The 22,330-nt window shown below is 37.9% G+C and overlaps 1 protein-coding gene across 2 annotated transcripts in view; it reads left to right on the top strand.

Moving 5' to 3' along the window:
• Nucleotides 1-22,330, top strand: part of NETO1 (neuropilin and tolloid like 1) — an 81,516-nt gene that overhangs the window by 14,300 nt on the left and 44,886 nt on the right. For both annotated transcript variants that reach the window (XM_072411508.1, XM_072411507.1), the window contains exon 4: nucleotides 8,488-8,736. In XM_072411508.1, the coding sequence (XP_072267609.1) occupies nucleotides 8,488-8,736 (249 nt within the window). The remainder of the gene's footprint in view (nucleotides 1-8,487; nucleotides 8,737-22,330) is intronic.

The following is a 22,330-nucleotide window of genomic DNA, read 5'->3' as shown; positions in this document are numbered from 1 at the left end:
AGGATAAGTAGCTATTCTTATTGTTTCTCACGTGCTGTGTTTTGTCTGAGTTTCTACATTGATTGCCTTTGAAATTAATAATAGAAAGTGTTGGTCCTGGGTTTTAAAAGATGGATAAATTTGTTTCAAGGAATCTTCATTAAAGTACTAAGTAAGACGAGCTGTCAAAACACCTCATGTTTCTACACTGCTGGCTTTAGAATAATTGAAGTTTTATTAAGATTTTCTGAAATCTAACAAATCCTTAATATAGAAACTTCAGTTTTGACAGCCAAAATGTTTTGCTTGACTAAGTGTGTATAAATTCTAATAATTTAATGATGAGCAAAATTCCCTGCAGATGTTGAGAGAACTGTAAAATATTTATTTTTATATTCAGTATGTTATTAAGATATACTGAGGTTTAGAGGTCTTCTTTCTTTTTCATCTATCCTGAGTGTACTAAGCCTGTTTCAAATGTCCAGTTACAGTCCACTCAAAACTATAACACAATGAATTAATACACTCTATTGACTGATGCATTAAACTAGGATAATATACTGAAATGTATATTTCATTCGGTATTTCTATCTGCTAAGGTTTCATTAAAAGAATGGATAACTAAACCTAAGTACAGAAATGTACTCTATTGCTGCTTACCAGTCCTTGGTGGCTGCTTCATTTCTTCAAGCTAAGTACATTTTCTGCAAGTACAGAACATTTTTTTCTTTTTTTCAATTTTTGATCTTGTGAGTATTACAGTGCTGTAATTTTTGTTAATGAAATGGAGTTGATTTACCAAAATACTATACTATAGGTTATTTACTTAGCAAACTGAACTATCACATTTAAATAGAATATTTACCTTCCTAATAAATCAACCTCAAAGTTGACAGTCAAGTGTAGAAATGATAGTATTCAGGTCCTGCATAGTATAGTATTATGCTTCAGGACCAATGATGGACTATTTTACTGATAACAAACATTTTTGTAAATATATATATATATATATATATATATATATATAGATAGATAGAGATGATTTGTATAAATACCAATATAAAAATTAATATAGTAAAGTCTCTGTAGTAAATTTGTTGGACTTAGAAGAAGGCTGTTTAGGTACAAATCATTGTAGATAAAAAGTGGGGACTATGCATTAAGTAAAATTTTAGTATTGTTTGCATACAGGTACTTTCTATTGGTGTTCCTTATTATTGTCATGTAGAGAGCGATGCTGTGCTGACTCTGCAGGGATAATTGAGCTATATAGTAAGTGCATTTGTGATTAAGCACAGTGGGGTTGATTTAATTAGGAAATGTAGGTTGTTCTCTTAGCAAAATTAAATTTCCCTTTGCACAAGAACATTAATTTACCTTAGTGAATGAAGTGAAGCTCTACTGACTTTCAGTCACGTGCAAGCAAAATCTGCTTTTTACATTTCTATCTCACCTTTGGGTATTTTATGCAAAAGCAATGTTCATCACATTGAACACAGCTAAGCAAATTACCCCTTTCAGTGATAATTACATTTGTTAAGTGAACAGCCTAAACTGTATTAGTAAGTTAAACCCCAATAAACCCCATAGATTTATTTCATCAATTCAACATTTGATTATTATACTGTTTAAAGTTAAACCATTTGTTTGTTTTAGACTGATGGATTGGATGGGTTACATATTTGTATTTAAATCCTAATTGAAATAAATATGCTAAAAAAAAGTCTTTCAAACCATCTTGATTGACCTAACCTATGGTAAAATTGGTTTGTATCTAGTTTGAGACTCCAGCAAAACTTCACATGACATTTGGCAAACTGAGCATGGTACATGAGCATGGTAGCTCGGACCTCCCAGCTCGTCACCTACAGCTAAACCACCTCCATTATGCCCCTCTCCACCCCCAAACCTGCTTACCAACCAAAACCCCCGACCCCCCACTTAAGAAATACACAGACACCGGTGTGCACTTAAATTGGCTGGCAAGCAGCCGTTTATTAAACAAGTTATAAATAAATAAATAAATAACCAAACTTTGTAAATATAAACAACCATAAATGTCCATAAATTAGTCAAACAAGTAGACAAACAGACCAACAATAAACAAACAGACAAACAGCAACTAACGTAAAAAAACCTCATAACAATCCTCATAACCATAATCCAAGTAACCAAACTAAAATCCCCGGAATAACGTAAAGATGAACCTTTCCTGCTTTACATCTTAACAACCACCATGCTGCAGGTCTCGGAAGGCATAATCCGTGCTCCACCAACATTCCAAAACCAACTGCGCCACCCTGGCCCCTAGCCGCCCAGCACTAACTCAGGGGCCTTATCCAACATAAAACATAAATAGGGACCCTACCTCAGAGGGCCCCTCTTTCCACCACACCGTTTTCCATGCCTAGGATCCCTGCCTTCCAAGACCCCAACTGCCACAGTGAACAGGCATGACACCTCACACCTGAGCGCCCCTCCAAACTCACAGGGCCCTCTGTATACCTTCTTGCAGCTCCAAAAACCACAAGTCCATACCAATCGCATTGAGGTGGACACCCTCCTGCCGCAGATACCAACATGATTCCTCTTCCAACTCCTTATGCCTCACAACTATGCCCCCATTCTTCGCAATGAATCTACCCACTTTCCTATTGATCTTGATCCTAGCCTTGTTGACCCTCTCCACTGAGTGAGCCCCCAAACCCACAACATCCCCCAACCTCACCTCCAACAAATCCCATATCCTCATTCGGCAAATCGCCTCCTCCCCTAACTCCCATCTGGCCGCCTCCGTGGCTGCCCCAATTCGAAAGTGTGAGGCGTAACCATTACCCTCCACCGCCAACAACTTCAAACATTTTCTGAAAACACTCACAAACTGAAACTTCAATAAAAATGACCCATCCTCATGAATTAGCATGGCTGCACCCCCAAAAACCCATGCACTACCCTCACAGGGCAAACCACCGACCCTTTGAACCAATATAGAACCACCTAGAAACCTTTACCATCTTGATCAGTCTTTGACTTTCTAACCAACAAACTCACCTGGTTCGTTGGCACTGCTACGTCATTGATCAAAATGCCCCCAATCTGTTCCTGACCGGACAGACCAATTCACTAATCCGTAAGATGCCAAAAAACACCAATGTATAAGCTTCCATCGCCCGCGGCAAAACCTCACCTCTTCCTTCCGCACCAACAACTTGTCCCTCGGAAGCCTGCTCTTCATGGCCACTGAATCCAACTCAATCCCCAGAAACGCCAGCGACGTAGATGGCTCTTCAGTCTTGTCTGCCGCCAACAGTGTTCCCAAGCCGATCTGCCACATGCTGCAAAGTAGCCAACAATGTCCTACATAAATAACTATTAGGCGGCCCAATCAAGAAAAAATCATCCAGATAACGGATGACAGAATCCGCCTCCACGACTGTGCGCACTACCCATTCCAAAAACGTACTAAACTTTTCGAGCAGCGCGCAAGAAACAGAGCACCCCATGGGCAGACACCGGTCAACGAAGAACCCCCCCCTCCCAACCTATACCTAATAAACGCAAACTGTCCGGGTGCATGGGGAGCAGCCTAAAAGCAGCCTCAATATCTGCCTTAGCCAGCAACGCACCCTGCCCATACCGCCAGACCCAGTGAATCGCTGCATCAAACGAGGTGTAGGTCACCCCACAAACCTCCGGGTCAATACCATCATTCACCGAACCCCCAGGGGAAAACGATGAATGATGTATCAATCAGAACTTACTGGGCTGGCTGGGCTGGGCTCCCCAAACGGGACGCTCATCCCCCCTAAACTTACCTCCTGCTGCAACTTTGCTCTCACTACCTCAGCCAGTCGCAATGCCAACCTTAAATTCCATGGCACCGCAACTGACTTACCCACCGCGCTTGGAATGCGAAAACCTACCCCAAACGTTTCCCCACAAATCCCGCGCTGCCTCCACCTCTGGATACCTATTTAAAAACGGTTGCATCCTTTCGACCCTCACCGTCACCCCTTTTCCCAATAGCATCCCACCTTTTCCTCCACTTTGTTTAAAACAGCAAGAGAGCCCTTGTGCGCCTCCGCACCCCGAACACTCGGGCTGTAGGTGCACCTACAGCCCGCTCTAAATTTGCACTCTCCCTCATTGAACAGCCAACAGACAGACCCCTTTCTTTTTAGAGGCCCACAGTCTCCCTGGCTGCCGACCTCAGCCGCCCCTGAAAAAAACTGCCCTCCCCAAGCCTGCCTATTTGCTATCATCAATTTCATCCACAGGCTAATGTCCTTATGGTCCCACCTTAAGGACGGCCGCACCGCCTTTTTGTGCCTGAACTGCTCGTCGTACCGCAGCCAAGCAAACCCCCCATACATCCTATATGCCTCCTGTATCGTGTCCAAATAGCAAAAAAAGGGCTGCAATCACGCGTGCTAAGATCCCAAAAGCCTGCATCCAGTTGAAGAATGTGCAAGGAATCAAGCAAAATCGCTTCTTTTCGCTCTCATCTCGCCGCCCCTCCCCCCCGGCTTGTCCAAGTTAAACCTCCCAAGCGGCAGCAATGAAAATACATCCACATAGTCCTCTTTCCAAATTTTTTCTCTAACTTCCTCCCGCAGGTGTGCACCCAACAGCCCTTCAAAGCACACATAAACCTCCCTTCGAGCCGCATCGCTGACAGCCCCCCCTCTCCCCCTTTCTTCGATTTCCCTGCAGCCTCCTTGCTTCCCTGAGATGATCCCGCATCCTCACTCTCCTGCCCCCTTTGCACTCTCCTTAAACCCCCGCCCCCCATAGTCACCCTGCTCCCCTCCAGCTTCCGCAAAACCTCCTTGATACCCTCTAGCACCTCTGTTACCCCCCCACCTACACCGCCCCTCAAAGCGACCCTTGCACCCCCCATACCTCACAACCCACTCCTATAGAGCCAGCGCTTCTCCTAACCTCCCCACCCTCCAACCCCCCAACTCTCCATTCCCCCGCTCCTTAACTTCCGAATTCTGCTGCACATATTATAATCTTCATCCCATTACCATTCCCCCCACCTCTCTTCCATATTCCCTCCACACCTACCTGACAGCCCGGGTCTTCTAGGACCTGTCAGTCTGTCCTTCGGGCCCCACACAGCGTCCAGTGCCTGGCCGCCTCTGCTTCTCTGTACAGTGATGAGAATTCCCCTTCCGACCTCGGCACCTTGCATTTAGGGGAGCCGGCCGCAGCCCGGCTTACCTACTCGTCACGTCCCGTACGGGACACCGGTTGACAGCTCCACCGGGTACTCGCGCTAGGTGAGTCCCTGGATTCAGGCAAGGCCTCATCATGCACATTTGACAGGGGGCTGCTCCCCTTGGTAGCCCTTTCTCAGGAGGAGGCCCAAAGAATTCGAGGCCCTTGCTTCCTGAGAGGCTGCAGGCCTCTCTGGGTGGGCAAAGGGGGCTGTGCTCCCTGACAACCACAACCCCCTCAGCAGAGCTTCGCCTGCAATGGGGATTCCTTCCCAGCCTGTTCCCTGCTGAGGACGTGCACCCCCCAGCAGGCTGGCTAGAAGGGTCCCTTGAGGGGCTCCCATGGCGACCTCTAGCTCTTTGGGAGGGGTCTGGACTGAAGTGCACTGGAGGCCTCTGCCTCTGAGGCTGTAACTCTGGCAACCTAGCTGCAGGGGGGGCCACAGCAGCCCCCCCCCAGCACCTCAGCTACTCTATCCTGCAGCCAAGCTTCACCTCATGAAGCCCCTGCTGCCCTAAGCTGAGCCATAAAACCCTCCACTGACTCCATGTTACCTACCTTACTCCACAGAACTTTTGTCTTCCCTGCACACTAGCTGTTCAGAAAGAGAGCCTCCTACTTCCTACCTCCCCATTTTAAGCCCCCTTCCTCTAACCCTCCTCTTCGCCTTGTGCTAGCACTCCCCCCTCCCTCTGTGCTTACTAAACCAATTAACCCTCTCCTTACCCTCTCGCTGGGGCCTCTCACTCCTGTCATGCAGGCCCTACGTGTAACTTTGTACACCTCTCTGATGAGAGAGTGACCTAAATGAGGGAAAACATTGGAAATTGAGCATGAGCCCTAATTTTTTTTACAGACCATGAGTATAAAATGTGTGTGCAGTTACTAACCTTGTAGTTGATACAGACAGATATATGCAATATGTATTTTACAGAAAACAAAGTCAATACCAGACATTTCACTTCTATAGCTGTTTTATTATGTATGCATACATTGCCGTAGGTGTTTTACAAAGTGATACAATATACAATAAAGATTTTACACAATTCACCTTTTATTATTTACCTATTTCTGACATTTACATGTGCTTCCTATAAGTTTATGGAAATTTCATTAAAATTATTATGGCCAGGAACAATGTATTGTCTGAGTTACAAGTCTGAAATCACAGTTGATGCAGAACAGCACGGTTAAAGTGTCTTTTTTAATATGTTTTAGGCAAAATGAATTTAGATTGTATGGCTCAATAACTTGCAGTGGTTATGAACTGCTCTGTATTTGCTGGTATAGTTTTACAGATCCTGCCATAACCCTCAATAAACTTAACCTTTAATAAAGACTAAGGGAGTGTAAGTAAAAGCACATCCAAAATGGGCAGTAGTATCTTCTTATGGCACTTTACTAGCACATTTGTTCACTGTACTATTGTATCTCTTCCTCGATCATCGTACTTTTCTTGTTCGCTTGGTTTGTCCCTTTATAGCAGTTGTCATTGGAGGTATATATATTACATATATATGTACATATTACCCTTTACATGGTTAATTAAAAGTAGCATGAAAAGTATAAAACATTCTTCCAATTCATTCAAATTAGGGCGGTTTCACCGACCGAGAACTTTATTTGAAGGACAACATTATACCTCCTACTCTGTACTATAATCTGTAGTAAACCCATAGGGCCCTGGAAAGAATTGTGACTTGGATAGATTTTGTCATAAAAAATCAAACAAAAAAAAGTACATTAAATGTCAGTCTTACTTTTGTGGTCCTCAACATAAACAGCATAAATAAATTGGGTAATGTAGAAACACCTGGTGATTAGTTACTACTATATAACAATTTCAGTTTTTTAGAGTCTTTGGGCTCTTTTTATAAAACATGGAATCAGATATTCCCTTGTGGAAATCTTTCAGGTGCATGTGTTTTATTAGCAGTAATTGATTTCCACGAGGGAATGTTTTAGTGAATGTCTGATTCCCCGTTTTATAATGAGAGCCCTAAAAGTTTAGTATAAAGGGATTTATATGGCTCCTTGCATACTTGTCCTCATACATTGTTGTTAAGTGTTCATGTTTTCATTTTATGCCATTGGTGGATTGCTGCAATGCAATGATTTTGTGGCAACTGAATGAAAGCTCTGGTCATTAAGAAAGTCACTGTTTGAATTGCTTCAGCATTCTTATTGGGACACAGTTGTCATATCCAGTGACATAGGAATGCAATGGGGAAAAATGTAAACCTTTTAGTAGGCCAACTAATAAATATTTAAATGCAAAAAAAAAAAAATGAAAGAAAACAAAAAAAAAATACATTTGAAGGAAATATTGGAATGCAAATGAGATAGATTCAAATAAAATGTAAATAACCCCCTAGCAGTTTTGAAAATATATATGTATTTTAACTTGACTTTAATTTAAAAAAATACTATATTTGAGGGCTTAGCAATTTACTTGGAAATAATTTTTTTCTAAGGAATGTATCTACTCCTGAAAAAGCTACTTTTGTGGATAACATACATTCATGAAAATCAACATCCCATCCCTATACCAACTGTCATAAAATGACATGCAGCAGCAACTTATTATTATTATTGCATACATCTGCCCTGCAATCTCTTGAAGGAGGAATTTCTAAAGTCAGCAATATAACATATACAGTAACATTTTAATATACAGAAAACCAAGCAATTTTAGATATTAAAGTATGCATTAATATGTAAAGCATAGATAAACTCAATTACTAAAACCTCATATAAACCTTAACATAGTAAGGTTAATAAAAAGGATTTTTCAATATACTTAAATGTGCAGCTTAAAAAAAATACTTGGTAGCTTTCTAAAATTACAAGATATTTACCAATTTTCTGTCCTTTGAGTGCTCTGCTTTGAAAAGGAAAAAAATATATTCAACAAAGATGTAGAAGGAAATAAAGCGTGTCTTTGTGGGTTGTGGACAACATTCAGCCATTACAATCAAAGCAGTTTGATGCAACACTGAATCCTCACCCATATATTTTCTTTGATTAGAGGAAATTGTTATTAGGCAGTGTGAAGGGCTTTGCAAAATTCATCATGCAGGTGTTGCTGCAGCTCACAAGCACAAAAGAAACAAAAATTAGAATTTACATGTGACTTTTATCCTAACTGAAATAATTAAGTTCAGATAAAACATTATTGTAAAATTTTGTATTTATTACTTGTAAAATGTCTGTTTTAATATTTGCTTAAGTTTGTAAATCAAATTGTAATAATATTGTTTTGAAATATTGTTTTTTGTCTTTTAGCTGCCCCCAGACAATGCATTGAACTCCATTTTGATGACAAGTATGCCATAGAATCTTCATGGGAATGTAAATTTGATCATATTGAAGTTAGAGATGGACCATTTGGCTTTTCTCCAATTATTGGGCGTTATTGTGGACAACAAAGGCCTCCTTTTATAAAATCAAGTGGAAGATTCTTGTGGATTAAATTTTTTGCTGATGGTGAACTAGAATCTCTTGGGTTTTCTGCACAATACAATTTTACGCCCGGTAAGCAGTTTTATATATATTATTTATATTTATTTTTTTATTCACTTTTATATTTCCTAGATAAGGAATGCATAAAGAAATTCTTTGTTTTCTAAAAGTGTACATCAAGCTAAAAACACGTTTCTAGTTTTGGCAACATTTTTTTGTTTTTTATTGCTATCTGGAAAAATATTTCTAATAGCTTCTCATCTTGCTAATAGGAATTTCATCAGACATAAAGTTGGGGAAAACTGCAACAGGAATTCAAATCTGACACAGGTTCTCGTCTTCCCTTACTCTGCTAAAAAAAAGCATTTTTTATTATAATCTGTTTCAATTTTCGAAAGTTCCCCTCTCTTCCTATCTGGTAAATCATTGTCAGCAGGCCAGAAAATGAAGAGGAATCTCTCCAACACTACGGGGATAAAAAATACCCCAGAAAAGAAGGGGTTTCTAATACTTTCTCAATTTAAACTTAGAATAAGATATGTTTTTATGGCAGCCATATTTTATATGAGCCATTTTGAAACGTTTATCAAGAAGTCATAGGTCTAATTTGTTTCTATACCATACTAGAAGTTCTTATCAGCATGTTGCATGGTTTAATCAAACTTCTATCAAAATTGCATCTGAAAGAGCCAGGTATTATAGTATCTGTAAATCTATTAAAAGCTAATAAATTAACCCACACTTTTAGGCTATGTTCAGACTGATAATCAAAAAACGAATGTCATTTGCTATTCTCAGATGCCATGTGATTAGCATTAGGTGCCCAGGAGAAGTAACAGGCAGTAACTGCTGGACTTTTTCAGACATCAACAAAAGTTTTTTTTTTTTAATTTCTTTAACTTCTTTATGAAATTATATAATCTTCATATGTAGTTGGGGTGGTAATTGTTCTTGTATGCTGCATTTAGTGTCTGAAAAGCTTTTTAAATTACATTTTTAAGATGGACGGCATAATGCAGTTAGGCACCAGCGAAAAACGCTAGTGTGAACTTAGCTTTGTCCTTATTCAACGAAGGCTTCAAACTGGAGTTGAAAGAATGTAATTGGTAGGCAGAGAAATTTAGAATTCTTTCTCAATATTGATGTGACTTGTGAACATATCTCCTGTAGTAGCAGTTTTCAAAATATTAGTAGTTAGTTCTGACAACTTCAATGTATTGCCTTTTTTTTTTGTTATTTGACAAAATTATTTGTTCGTCAGCTTTTTAGTTTAACTACTGTTGTATCTGAACTTCTACAGTTCTGCATCAAAAGTTTTGTGTCTTTTGCCCAGCTGCGGGTATTTGTTAATGACTGCTGTTCTTCCAGATGCCATCGTCCAATGGCTGCATGCCCTAAAGAGGACAGATCATACCACAGGGATAATGGGAAACTGCTCTCCACACCCAAACCTCTAACATTACAGTGTGTGTGATAGCACTTCATTTCTACCTACCACCCCCTAGTTGTAAGAATTTCTAGATTTTTTTTCTAATCATACCCAGCAGGCCAGAGGTTCTTTGGAAGAGAGGACAATCTTATTAGTATGGACCTGCTCATTCTATATTTAATTACAGAATGAGGCAATTTCTAGACAAATGTAACTATAATATCAAGAGGCATTTATGCTGAAAATTGAGAACATTTGAATGTCAATTTTCAGCCAAAGCTCTAGAGAAGTCACATTTCCCTAGAGTATTACCTTTGTAAAGTAAAATATCACAGTGCAATATATTATGCTAAAATGAGACACAACCACATTTATTAATATCAATCAGTCTGTATGCAGTATAAAAGCTTACTAGGCTATCTATAAAGCTTCTGCAAACTGTCACAGTTGATACAATTGTACTTGTTGCTCTAGATATTTTTTTATACAGTTCATGCTGCAACATAACTTGTCCTTGTACAGTACCGGTAATTTCTTATATAATTCTGTTCATGTCAAAAGCTGACCTCAAAATAGATTTTATGTAACACACTGAAATATGTTGAATCAATATAACTATTTTGAAAAATATAGAAGTATTTATTATTAAAAAATGTTTTTATTTGTTATATGTATTGTCTATATACTTATATCTTTCTAAAGTAATTGCATTTTATTTTATCATGCCCATTCCCAAACATAGGAAAGTTTACCTGCAATACATTCACCTGAACCATCTCAACTATGGCAACTCCCAGCTGTGACTGTGAAGATAGTCTCCCCAGCACTCATAAAATATCATCTGATGTTTCAAAAGTGTATTGTATTCTGGATTCTCCACCTGTAGATAGTTGATCACAAAAAAGAACAACATGCTAATAACAGGGGATAAAGGGCTGCAGAGGACATGGTGGTGATATGTACAAATTGATCTGTGAAGGGTGATTCTTATTTACCCAGGCGAAATATATTCATGGGCATTGATTATAGTGCAGTAATCCTTTAAAATGACACTGTTACTAGCCTAGCATTGTGACACTAAGATCAGCTTGTTAAAAACCTATCAATTTTTTTGTGACAGACAGTGACCTAAAATTTCACTGTAATGTAGATGTAAAGTAAAGAATGTACTGTTTAGTGAACATAGAATAAGACCTGGGAGGAACAGGGTTGTGCAGTGTAGTGTATCAAAAGAGGCAGTGTGTAAAATAACATGTTCAACAGGGAGGATAGAATAATTCAATGAGGTATTGCAGAATAGGTAATGCATATGGCACAGTATGGAAGTTATCACATGGCATTTGGACTATGGCATTGAGAATAAGGAGGTGCGGAATAGGGAACATACAGTGTGGCATACAGAAAGAAAGGAGATATGGAACAGGGGATATACAACATGGCATACAGAGTGTGAAGCCAATAAAATAGGGAATGTGCAGCATGGCATATGGATTGAAGAGGTGGAGAACAGAGAATTTATAGCAGAATAAAACAGTACACAAAAAGTACAAAATATTTGTTTTCTAGTAGAGCAGCCTATTTATTAGAAATGGGTTGTCCCTGCTCTGTGCTCTGCTCTCGCTACCTCTCTCACACTGCCTGCAGATCAAATGAAAAAAAAAATGTTTCCAGTTATATCCACACCACTGTCAACACGGGACCCACATGTTCTGTGACAGCGCATGGTGCTGGTGCTGGTGCATGTCAGCTGAGGAAGTTTTCTACTACTCTTGAGCTTTGGTGGGCTCTGCATAAAATGGCAAAGACACAAAGGAATACCTCCTCCACCAGCTTTGTTTAAAGGTGACAATGGTAACTGAGTGAACTGCTGCAGTGTGTTAGAAAAGGTCTGGATGGGGCCAGGTGGGACAGTTTACCTTTACTTTTCTAGAGCTGCCCCAACTCTCTGGAATTGTTTTCTACATCCTATTTAGCTTGCTCCTACTCTCTGCCCATTTAAAAGATCACTCAAAACCCATCTTTTCAAACATGCCTACCCAACTTCTTCTGTCTATTTAAACCCTCACTACTTCCCATCATTCCATATCCCCTTCCTATTATGTGTTACTTTCTCCACCTCCTAGATTGTAAGCTCTTCGGGGCAGAGTGCTCTCCTCCTGTGTCACTGTCTGTATTCGTCTGTCATTTACAACCCCTATTTAATGTACAGCGCTGCATAATATGTTGGTTCTATATAAATACTATTTACAAATCATAATAATAATAGATACCCACTGCTACTAAAGCTCTCCAGCACATGTCCCCATGGTTACAAAGGATGCCCAGATGCTTTTATCAGTTTAGACATGACATGTTGTCCTTGTTAATATATATAAAAAAACACAAAAAAGCTCTTAAATACAGAGTTCTTTATAACCATTGAAGTAACATATAACAGTTTAATTCAACAGGAGGGGAATGTTTTCTTTTGAAAATCAGTGGACCACTGGGTATCAGTTTTACAACAAAGAGGGGCATTTCAATATTGCCTTGTGGTGCGCTACATTCAAAAAAGGGAACAGGTACAATTTTTTAGCTAAAACATGAAATGTAGGTTGTCATACGCTCTAATTCTAGTAATATAAGTACTTACAATCCCTTACCTAATCATTAGATACTTATTATATGAATACAATAAACAGCAAATAATAAATAGAAATCTGAAGAAAACATAAATAATATTAAGTCAGTTTCCATGAGCAGAGTCAACGTTGCTAAGTGTGTATGATTCACTGCTAAATGGCACTGCATTGTTCGTAATGGTAAGTTTATGCTGAAGACACAGAGACATCAGAAGGCTTTCAGAGACAGGTTTAAATGGGTAGGTCAAAAGGAAAAATCCTTCACCACAGCTACTTTAAATATAGAATTTTTTTATATTTATAACAAACACCCAATGCAATAATTGTTCGCTCATTTTTTGTTTTTGTTTTTATCACTGCAAAATGCTTTATTTTATTTTTTGTTTCTGCATTAATGTACTGTAGTGTGTTGGCTTTGAAGTATGCTTTGACTAGCATGCTGATATGACCATAAAGGACATTACATTGAAAAACAAAATTCAAATAAATTGATTACTGTGACATCCATTATTAAAAAATCTTTTGAAGCGTGACAGAAGCAGACTGACTGCATTATTATTCTAGTCACTGTCTGTCCCCTTCAGATGAAACTGTGAAACCGCTATTTATTGTATAACAGGACTAGAAAACATCCTTCTCAGCCAGATGTTATCTAATAGTTATTTCCTTAAAACACCTGGCTGTTAAATATAATGTGCTGTACTTTTTATTGCAAAAAATAGGACTGAATATCTATCTATCTATCTATCTATCTATCTATCTATCTATCTATCTATCTATCTATCTATCTATCCATCTATCTATCTAGAAGGGTTTGGACAAGAGGACAGAATGTGGTATATCTAAAGCACCAGAACACAAAGAGAAAACAAGCAATAGGGGGAAATATATTATGTGATTATTTATTTTTTACTGGATATAAAACTAAAAAACAAAAATGTTACTAGCAGACAGGACCCTTATGCAGAAATAACATTCTCAGCTCAGCGCTGGAATGAATTAATGCCATTCTGGCCTGCCCAAACAGAATGACTGAAGATTCCAAACCCAGAAAAATACTAGGTGAATATATGGACCCCATTTATAAAAACAAAAAGGGGCAAATATAGTTCTATTTTACATCAAATTTTATTGAGATAATATTCAGATCATAAACCAAAATGTGATTTTAATAAACACACACACACACAGTCTCCTCGAGATAAGGACATCTGACATACACACGACTCCTATATACAAACAGGCTTCCCTGCTCGTTGGTGTGCAGAATGGGGCCTTGAAGGGGGGAGGGGGGTGGCGGATTGCATGTCTTGCAGATGAAATCTTTTGCTAAACACATCTGAGACTGAGCTCTTTAACCTGTTAGTGGTTCATTTCTGTCTAAAAGTGGTACCTTGTTTTTCATGAAAATTTTACAGTAAAATTTAATAGTGTGAGTATAATAAAGTTTGAAACACAAAATCATGTCAAAATAATAAATTTAAAAAAAAATAAAAAATTAATTTAATAAACTTTTTGGGTTTCAAACTTTATTATACTCATACTATTATATTATACTGTAAAATACATTTTCATGAAAGACAATGTATTGTCTTACGCCAATGGCACCAAGTAAGTGTTTATTTTTTTAACTATTCTAAGTGTGACTACCACTGGGGAGGTTAATGACCAAGAAAAACTCTGCAGTTGTTCCTTTTTGCCAAAGCACAGCTTGCTCCAGAAGTAATAAATGTCTGTTTTTTTTTTTTGCTTCGTGATTAAATCATGGTGAGGATTTTATACAGTAACTGACACCAGGTTGCCTAATAATATGTTGATACAAACATCTGTCCTAATTGTAATAATGAAATTAATGTACATGTTCCGACTTTTATACAAGCTCAACTTAAGAACAAACCTATAGTCCCTATCTCGTATGTAACCCAGGGAATACCTGTATGTGTGTGTGTATATATGTGTGTGTATATATATATATATATATATATATATATAGTATATCCCAGTTAATTTGTTTTGGCTACAATAATGATAAATCCTGTAATAAATTAATCTCATAACCTATACAGAAACATGGAGTCTGCAATTGCTACATTCTTCTATTACAAAAATGCTATTGGCCTGCTAATCATATTGTTTAATTGTTTATATGTACTCACTTACCCAAAGTAGTATACTTGTACAGACCCCAGACTTGATCAATATACTTATAGTAATAGTAAATATCTAGCGGCACTCACCTGATATCTTTGGATACCTACATTTTTCAGGCTTCTTTAAGCGTGTTTACTGCCTGCAAATGCAGGCAACTGCGTACAGCCTGCAAATGCTTACCAAAGCCTTGTAAAAATAGTTTAAATTAAAATGAGTAGGTCTGTTTTTTGCACAGGCTTTTGCAGGCTTTAGGCTTTTTCAAGCCCTTGTTCAGAAGCTCCATGTAGCTGTCCAAACATTTCCATAGACTTGCAAGCCCCTACAAAACCTGTACACGCTTTTGCAAACACAAGCTTTTTTTGCCTGAAAATGTTCCTGAAAGCCTAGCTGTGCAGTGTGGGCTTCCAGAAGCATTTAATAGCTTTTTCAGAAGCAAGTCTGAACATAGCCCTTTAGTATTATACAACACAGATCTTAAGGGACTGTAAAACTGTATATGTGACTATTCTCTCCCTATATTTTATCACCATCAGTGGTAGGAAAATTGGTGAATAATAAACATATAAAGCAATAAATAATAAATATCCTTCTTCCTTGAAAAAACCTCCCTGAAAAATTATTATTTGCTATAATAATAATAATAATAATAAAATTTAATAGTGATTGCATTGAATCAGAAGAAAGTAAAAAAATAGGGAAGAAAAAAAAGAAAAGGGGTAAAGAGGAAAAGTGGTGGTGGCAGAATGGAGAGTAAAAAAGGGTTAACGGAAAGGAAAGAAAAAAAGAAACAGAATCCCATAACCTGTACAGAAATCTTTCAGGACAACAACATGGAGGCCAAATTTGCTGACCTCTCCTAAAATACCAGTGGCGTGGTTATTTTGTAATCTTTCGTCTTCAATGCTTAGTAGTATTCTGACTTCCTTAAAGTCCTCTTCACTTGATCAGCATACATTCTCTCCTAAGTTTCCTAGCCAGACAGCTATCATTTTTAAAATATAGACCAGCAAATGTATCTCCCATGTATTTCTGTAATGACAGAACATTAAAAATCTGTGACCCTTTTGCATTTCCAAGTTTGTTGGCCAAAAAAAACACATTAGCTATTAGATATATTTGCATATCCCCGCCACAGTGACAGGTGTGAGGAGTTTGGTCATTGGTCTCGGGTTTTCCTCTCAGGCTTCGGAAATCTTATCTCTGGGTCCTTTTTTAGCTCTAAACCAGAAGAAAGGACCCCTATAATGGAACCTGCAAACTTGTGTACTATAGTCTTTTGCTAAGGGGAAAATAAATAAATGCGTAGTGCCATCTTATTAATTCCAGAATCCAAATAGTTTATTATTTTTTGTGATATACTCTCAAGACATTGCTAAACTTAAAATAACCTCTCAGCAGAAGCAAGGCAAGGAGACAAGTTTAATTTATTAGTTTGTACATGTCCTTCTGCAACTTTTGCAAATATATTGCTTTATTCTTCTGGCTTCCTTGCTTTTTTAAGAGCATTTTATTTACAAGGCTAAGTTGTTTATTTGTGTTTACCTTATGAAAACCTGAGGATAAAACAGTTGATGCTTATATTGTGCAGTGTTACATTAAGATACATTCACTAACTTGTTTAGGGCTTTGCATGCAGATAGATTAATTGATTAACTGTGCTTTGCAATCACTGCTTCATTTAAAAAATTGTGTGTGTGTGTGTATATATATATATATATATATATATATATATATATATATATACATTTATTTACACTAGGTTTTTGTTTACTGTTAAAAATATTGCGAACAATATGACAAGTTAAACATTTGTACAGCAAATTAAAATATTGCAAACATGTCATAAGTTAAAAAGCTTTTAAGGGACTTGATTGTAAACAATAAGTAATATACAATCAACTATATTTAGTCTTTAGTTATGGTAACACCTACAATTCTATATGAAATCGTATAATCTAAGCTGCCTAGTTTATATAATAGATCCTGTCACTTTGCTCTGAATGACTCCCTCATTCTACTGTGTATATCTCCACCAAATTCCCAAAGTTGAATACAGTGAAGATTGTTGTGGAGTGCAGTTGTGATTCACAAGTCCAAACCTTGTGTAAGTTGCATCTTTCATTGTCCTGATTGTTTTGCTCTCCTCTCTAACATGACAGTGTTTAGGGATTGGGTGTTAGAGGAAAGATGAGGTGGGTGCAGGTTGTTCTATCAAATGACCTAAGCTACATACCCATGCTAGATAATTGTTGCTTCAGCTGAATGGTTGTCATCATCTTGAGCAAAAACCTTGCATGCATACAGTGGGCCCCCAATGTGGATCAATGAATGAACTAGTGGGGAGAACCACTACTCTTCTATTGAGGGGAGCACATCCAGGTGCCACCTACTCATCCTCCCCCTCCACTATTTATTAAACAGAACCCTCTGTGTGTCTGTATGTGTGTCTGCACAGCACTCATTCAGTCTACCGCCAATGAAAATAATAAAAAAGATCAATTCTAGCATCACACATGTGAAATCAAGGGCTTTATTCACTTTGCACTGAATTAGGAAATAGTGAATATCTTAAATCCATTAAACAACTTAGAAGTAATAGTTTTCATGTTTATTTTGAACTTAAGTTTAGGTTTGTAATAGGTAAATGCTGTAATTTGCATCCATTAAAAGGTGATTTTAAAAGATGGTTCCACTTCAACAACCAAAAAGTCTTTCTGTCATTTCTAAACAAATAGCATTTGAAACATATATAAAGTTTTGTTACCATTTATTGCAAGTAAGATCAAAAGGTTTTTACAATGCTCTGTGTCAGGCCCTCACAGACAAATTCTCAACATTGTCATGTCCTGAGTGTACTTGTATCTGAACTCAGTGACATCATGTTATGTTATCTAATTAATAAAATACTCCATGTCTTCAGTTTTTTTATCATTTTGTTCTATAAATTTATTTCTTTGATGTTCTAGTCTGTTGACATAGTATGATCTGTAGACCTCTTCAAAATAAATGAAAGTAAAATATTTCAACCAATTCTTACGTACTGGTATGATATTGTTACTGGTCCAAAAAAAAACAGTTTGTTTTGTTTTTCTGTGCTTGTTTTTCACCTTTTCACCTGTTAAGCATGTTGTACTTTTCTATACACTTTACTTTGTACTTTGTACTTTAGCTAATATCTTAGTACATTGTTACAAAATTTAACCAGGGCTTCCTATTAATTAGCTGGATGCACAAACTTTCAGTAGAATATTTTTACATGCATTATACCCAGAGGTATAGGGGGTTGCTACTGCACAAGAGAGAGAGTGTGTCTTTTTTTGGAGCAGACGTTATTCACTGTATAAGTTGGAAATATACTTTTGGTACCACATCCGTGTAAATGTTTCAAATGCTCTCTTTAAATTTGGGATTTTTAGGTAAGCAGAAGACTATAAGTATTTATAAAATGTCATAATTATTTCTTTACATCCACTATAAATATGTAAAAAATTGTACAATCACTCATTGTTTAAAAGCATAATTATACTAATCATCCATTAAATGTACATCAGTTAATGTCCTTACACATTTCTGTCCTTTATGCGTTTCGCCATCAGGCTTCATCAGAAGAACATACCACCATGGAGCTTACACCAAAAAATGCCATATATGTTCCAAAAATTGTGTATAGCTTTCCAATCTGATCACCTTTCTTCTGGGTAGCTCCTAATATTTAGATCTCTCTCACACGGACAATGACTGCAGTGCTTAGTTCAGAGGAATCCCAATTTCATCACCTAATCATGGTGATGGATGATGATCACCACTTTGTGTATATACACCAATAAAACAAGATTATACTTAGCAATCACAAAAGGCCTTTGCTGAGACCTCTTCTCACTTGCGATGGCTCCTGCAAACGTGCAATTTTTTAGAGAAGTGTTCCAACCTCAAATTTGAGCAGTCCAACTTTCCAATTAAACTTTAGTGTACCTGTCATTGACAAGTATAGTAGACTGTTGGACAATGACAGATGTCATTGCAATCCAATGGGTTAATTGGCTTAGCAGTACTTAATGACAAATATAGAATGGCTCATTAAAAAAAATATATATATATATTATATATATATATAAAAATTCCTACTTGAAATTTCAAGAACCAGTTGGATTTCTTAACTGTGCCTATTCAATTTGAGCCTAATTTTCATGTTCTAAGCACCTCTAATATGGATCGACTTGAAACCGCCTTTCATCATATCATGGACAGGACTTCATTAGGGTCAGCCTTTATAATGTCTGGCCAGTAGAGATAAGTACTATTCTAAAAAGTGAAACGACAAAACTTTTAAAAAATATTCAACCCTCCAAATTTGGAAATCCCAAACTTCCTATAGGGAGATAACTTTAATGTACCACATTCCACAACTGAATGCACAATTTCTATTAGCAAGCAGAGCATTGTCTCCGGAATTGAAGGAAAGGGTGTGTTTATGGAGACAGTAAAAGACAGTATTGAACAGTAAAGTAGTAGCAATATTAGGACAGAACGGCTGGCTCAATATCTAGCACTCTCACCTTTGCAGTGCCAAGTCTAACGTTCAAATCTCAACCAGGATACTATTTGCAAAGAGTTTATGTTCTCCCCATGTTAGAGTGGATTTCTTTCCACATCCAAAAAATATGCAGTTAGATTAATTGGCTTTCCCTCAAAATTGGCCTTAAACTGTGTTGATGACATATAACTATTAGGACATTAGAAAGTGAGCCATTATTAGGGACAATGACTAGGCGCTGCATATTATGATATAAAATAGGCTATATGAATATGAGTTAATAATAAAAACATTCATTGGGTCACCTATATACTCACTCATGATCTCTTCTCCTTACAATATGTGTACCTGTAGCAAAGTCTGGCAGGCTCTTGGAGCTTACCCGCTCTCTTCCATTTTAATGACAAGAATCTAATATAAAGAAAAATTCAATAGTGTACGCTAGCTGCATTTAAAACACATAAATGCATTGATCCCTGTTTTTTATATCTGCCTGAAGTTCAGTTTTAAACCTCACACAGATCTATCATTGTTTGTGTATTTAGCAATTTATAAGCAATAGTCTCCTTTTAGTAGATATATTGTAGTCATTATCTTGTTCCTGCATTCTTTTATAAATTCTTATTTGAAAATGAACTGCCAAACTTCAGGCAGATATTTAAACATTGTTTTGTTTAAGTATTCCTTAAAAATGTTTACAGGTAAATCTCAACATTCAGAAAAAGGATTAGCACTGAAATGTTTCCTTATGTTCATCCCTTTGAATATGTGGCATAGAAACATTACCACTGGGTAATAGAATTCCTGAACCAGTCAGTAATCTGATGGTGGGTCCAGTGCTCCCTTTTTAACTGTGTAAATGCTTAAAGAATAAGAGAGAAAAAAAACATTATTATTATTTTGCTGCTACATTTTACTGCACAAAGAGTGCAGGTTCTAGGTAGAAATGGGTGAATTTGCCTAGATTCAAGTCATCATTGGTTTGGCTAATTCTGTCTGGAAATTCAGCAAATGCAACTCTACTAGTGTGTCCCACTGACGTCTATGGGAGTGGAGGGGGGTGTTAAATTCTGCTAATAAATATTGCCCATATTTAGGAAAAATATGCAAACTATTAGTTAAAAGGCACTGAAAAAAGTTATAGTAATTATGGAAAACATTGAAAATACACAAGTTATTTTATTAACATAGCTGGACAATGCTGTAATACTATACATTTTAATACAAAGCAGAATATTTTTTTTTTGTCAGATTTCCTTTATCTAAAGCAATTTTTTTTTTTTTATGGCACTATGCCCTATATGACCATCCAAAGGATCCCTAACAGTCTTCTAAGCCTACTTGCCTGACTTCAAATGTATTACGTTATATTTTAAAATTAATTAATCTGAACCTAAATCAGCTGAGTCCTAATTTGTCTTGATCACGTGGTAGAGATGAATATGAAACTTACCCCTAGCCCTAGTCCACTCACCTTTACCTTTAGGGGGAAAGTACAGTCTGATAGATATACTTAAGATTATTATGTAAAAAATAATGCTTGATATCAATGCAATCTTATCAGTGTGAGACATTTTTAGACATATATAGTTTGCAAATATATATTTGCACATGGAACCAGCCTAATTTACTTATTACCCAGTACTAGAGAGCGGTTGGACTTAAAAACAATGCATTGCCTGTGTAGTTGTCATCTATTATCTTTTATTAGTAAGCAGGAAGAATTACTGCAATGGTCAAACTACTCTGGCTTTGATGTCTGAAAATCTCTACACTTATCACTAGTGTTGGTGTTCGAATTCGGGTCGTCCTTATATTCAACCCGAATATGGCTGTTCGAATTTGGGTAGACCTGACCCAAAAAACGCGTTTTGCAGGTGTGAATTCGGCGTTCCCACAGTGCCTAGGGACCTCCTCTATAATGCCTAGGGTGCTCTAATAAGAGCAGGGATCCTCCCCTCCATCTTTGTAGTGGCAGGCAGCCGATGCTTGCCTCCATTTACTACTTGTGACAGAGATCTGCTAGCAGACACTACCACTCTGTGCTGCTGGCAGTGTTAAATAAAAATTAAATCGCTGCAGTTGGATAATTTGACTGTTTCACTATTAGTCAGTCAGATCGTTATTGTACTATATTGCTTCAGTCCTGTAATCTACTCTACTCAGATAGGTAGAGTGTTTCACTGTTAGTCAGATAGATAATTGTATATTGTACTGTATTGCTCCTGTGCTGTAGTCAGTCAGTGTGTTACATACAGGGAGCCAGGGTACCCAGATGGCGTGCACACCATCACACTTGTACCGAGAGACAGTCAGACAGATGCAGTGACGAACCTCACAATTGTATACTGTGCTGCATATTTCAAGCGTCACCGCTGAAGAAAAGTGCTAGAGTACATCAGCTGGAAAGTCTCATGTAGGGCAGAATGTTCATGAGTAAGTAAAGAAGTCCCGCCAAGGGGGTGGAGAGGCGGAGCAGGACGCTTTTCTGAAGATGTACTCTTGTTTGAGTCATGTGTCGAAGAGTCCGTTCACAGGCTTTCCCTCCTATTACTTTTCACCCCAACACTCCGAGCCAGACGAGCCACTTCAAGCTGGCTCCAAAAGGCCGCTGCTACCTGTCGGCACATACAGGGAAATTGTTCCTTCTAATGATGATGATGTCTATTATCTGACATGGGGTAAACAAGGAGATCATCATAGGCAGGAAGAGGAGGAGGAGGAAGAAGAGGAGGCGGAGGTTGCGGATCGCTCTCAAAGGGGGAGTTGGAGGAAGAGGGTAAAAGCTGCCAACACTTTGCAGTCTTCACGTACCAGTGAGGCAAGTCATAGTCATCCATCGTCGGCAGCTGTCACCACAGGTGTGCCTCAACAACCGCGGACTGCCACCACGAGCACCAGCTCCAGGGCACCTTTGGGCCCAGTTGGATG

This window comes from Pyxicephalus adspersus, chromosome 5 (genome assembly GCF_032062135.1).
Source record: "Pyxicephalus adspersus chromosome 5, UCB_Pads_2.0, whole genome shotgun sequence".
Classification (NCBI taxonomy): domain Eukaryota; kingdom Metazoa; phylum Chordata; class Amphibia; order Anura; family Pyxicephalidae; genus Pyxicephalus; species Pyxicephalus adspersus.
This window is presented reverse-complemented; position numbering and strand designations above follow the sequence as displayed.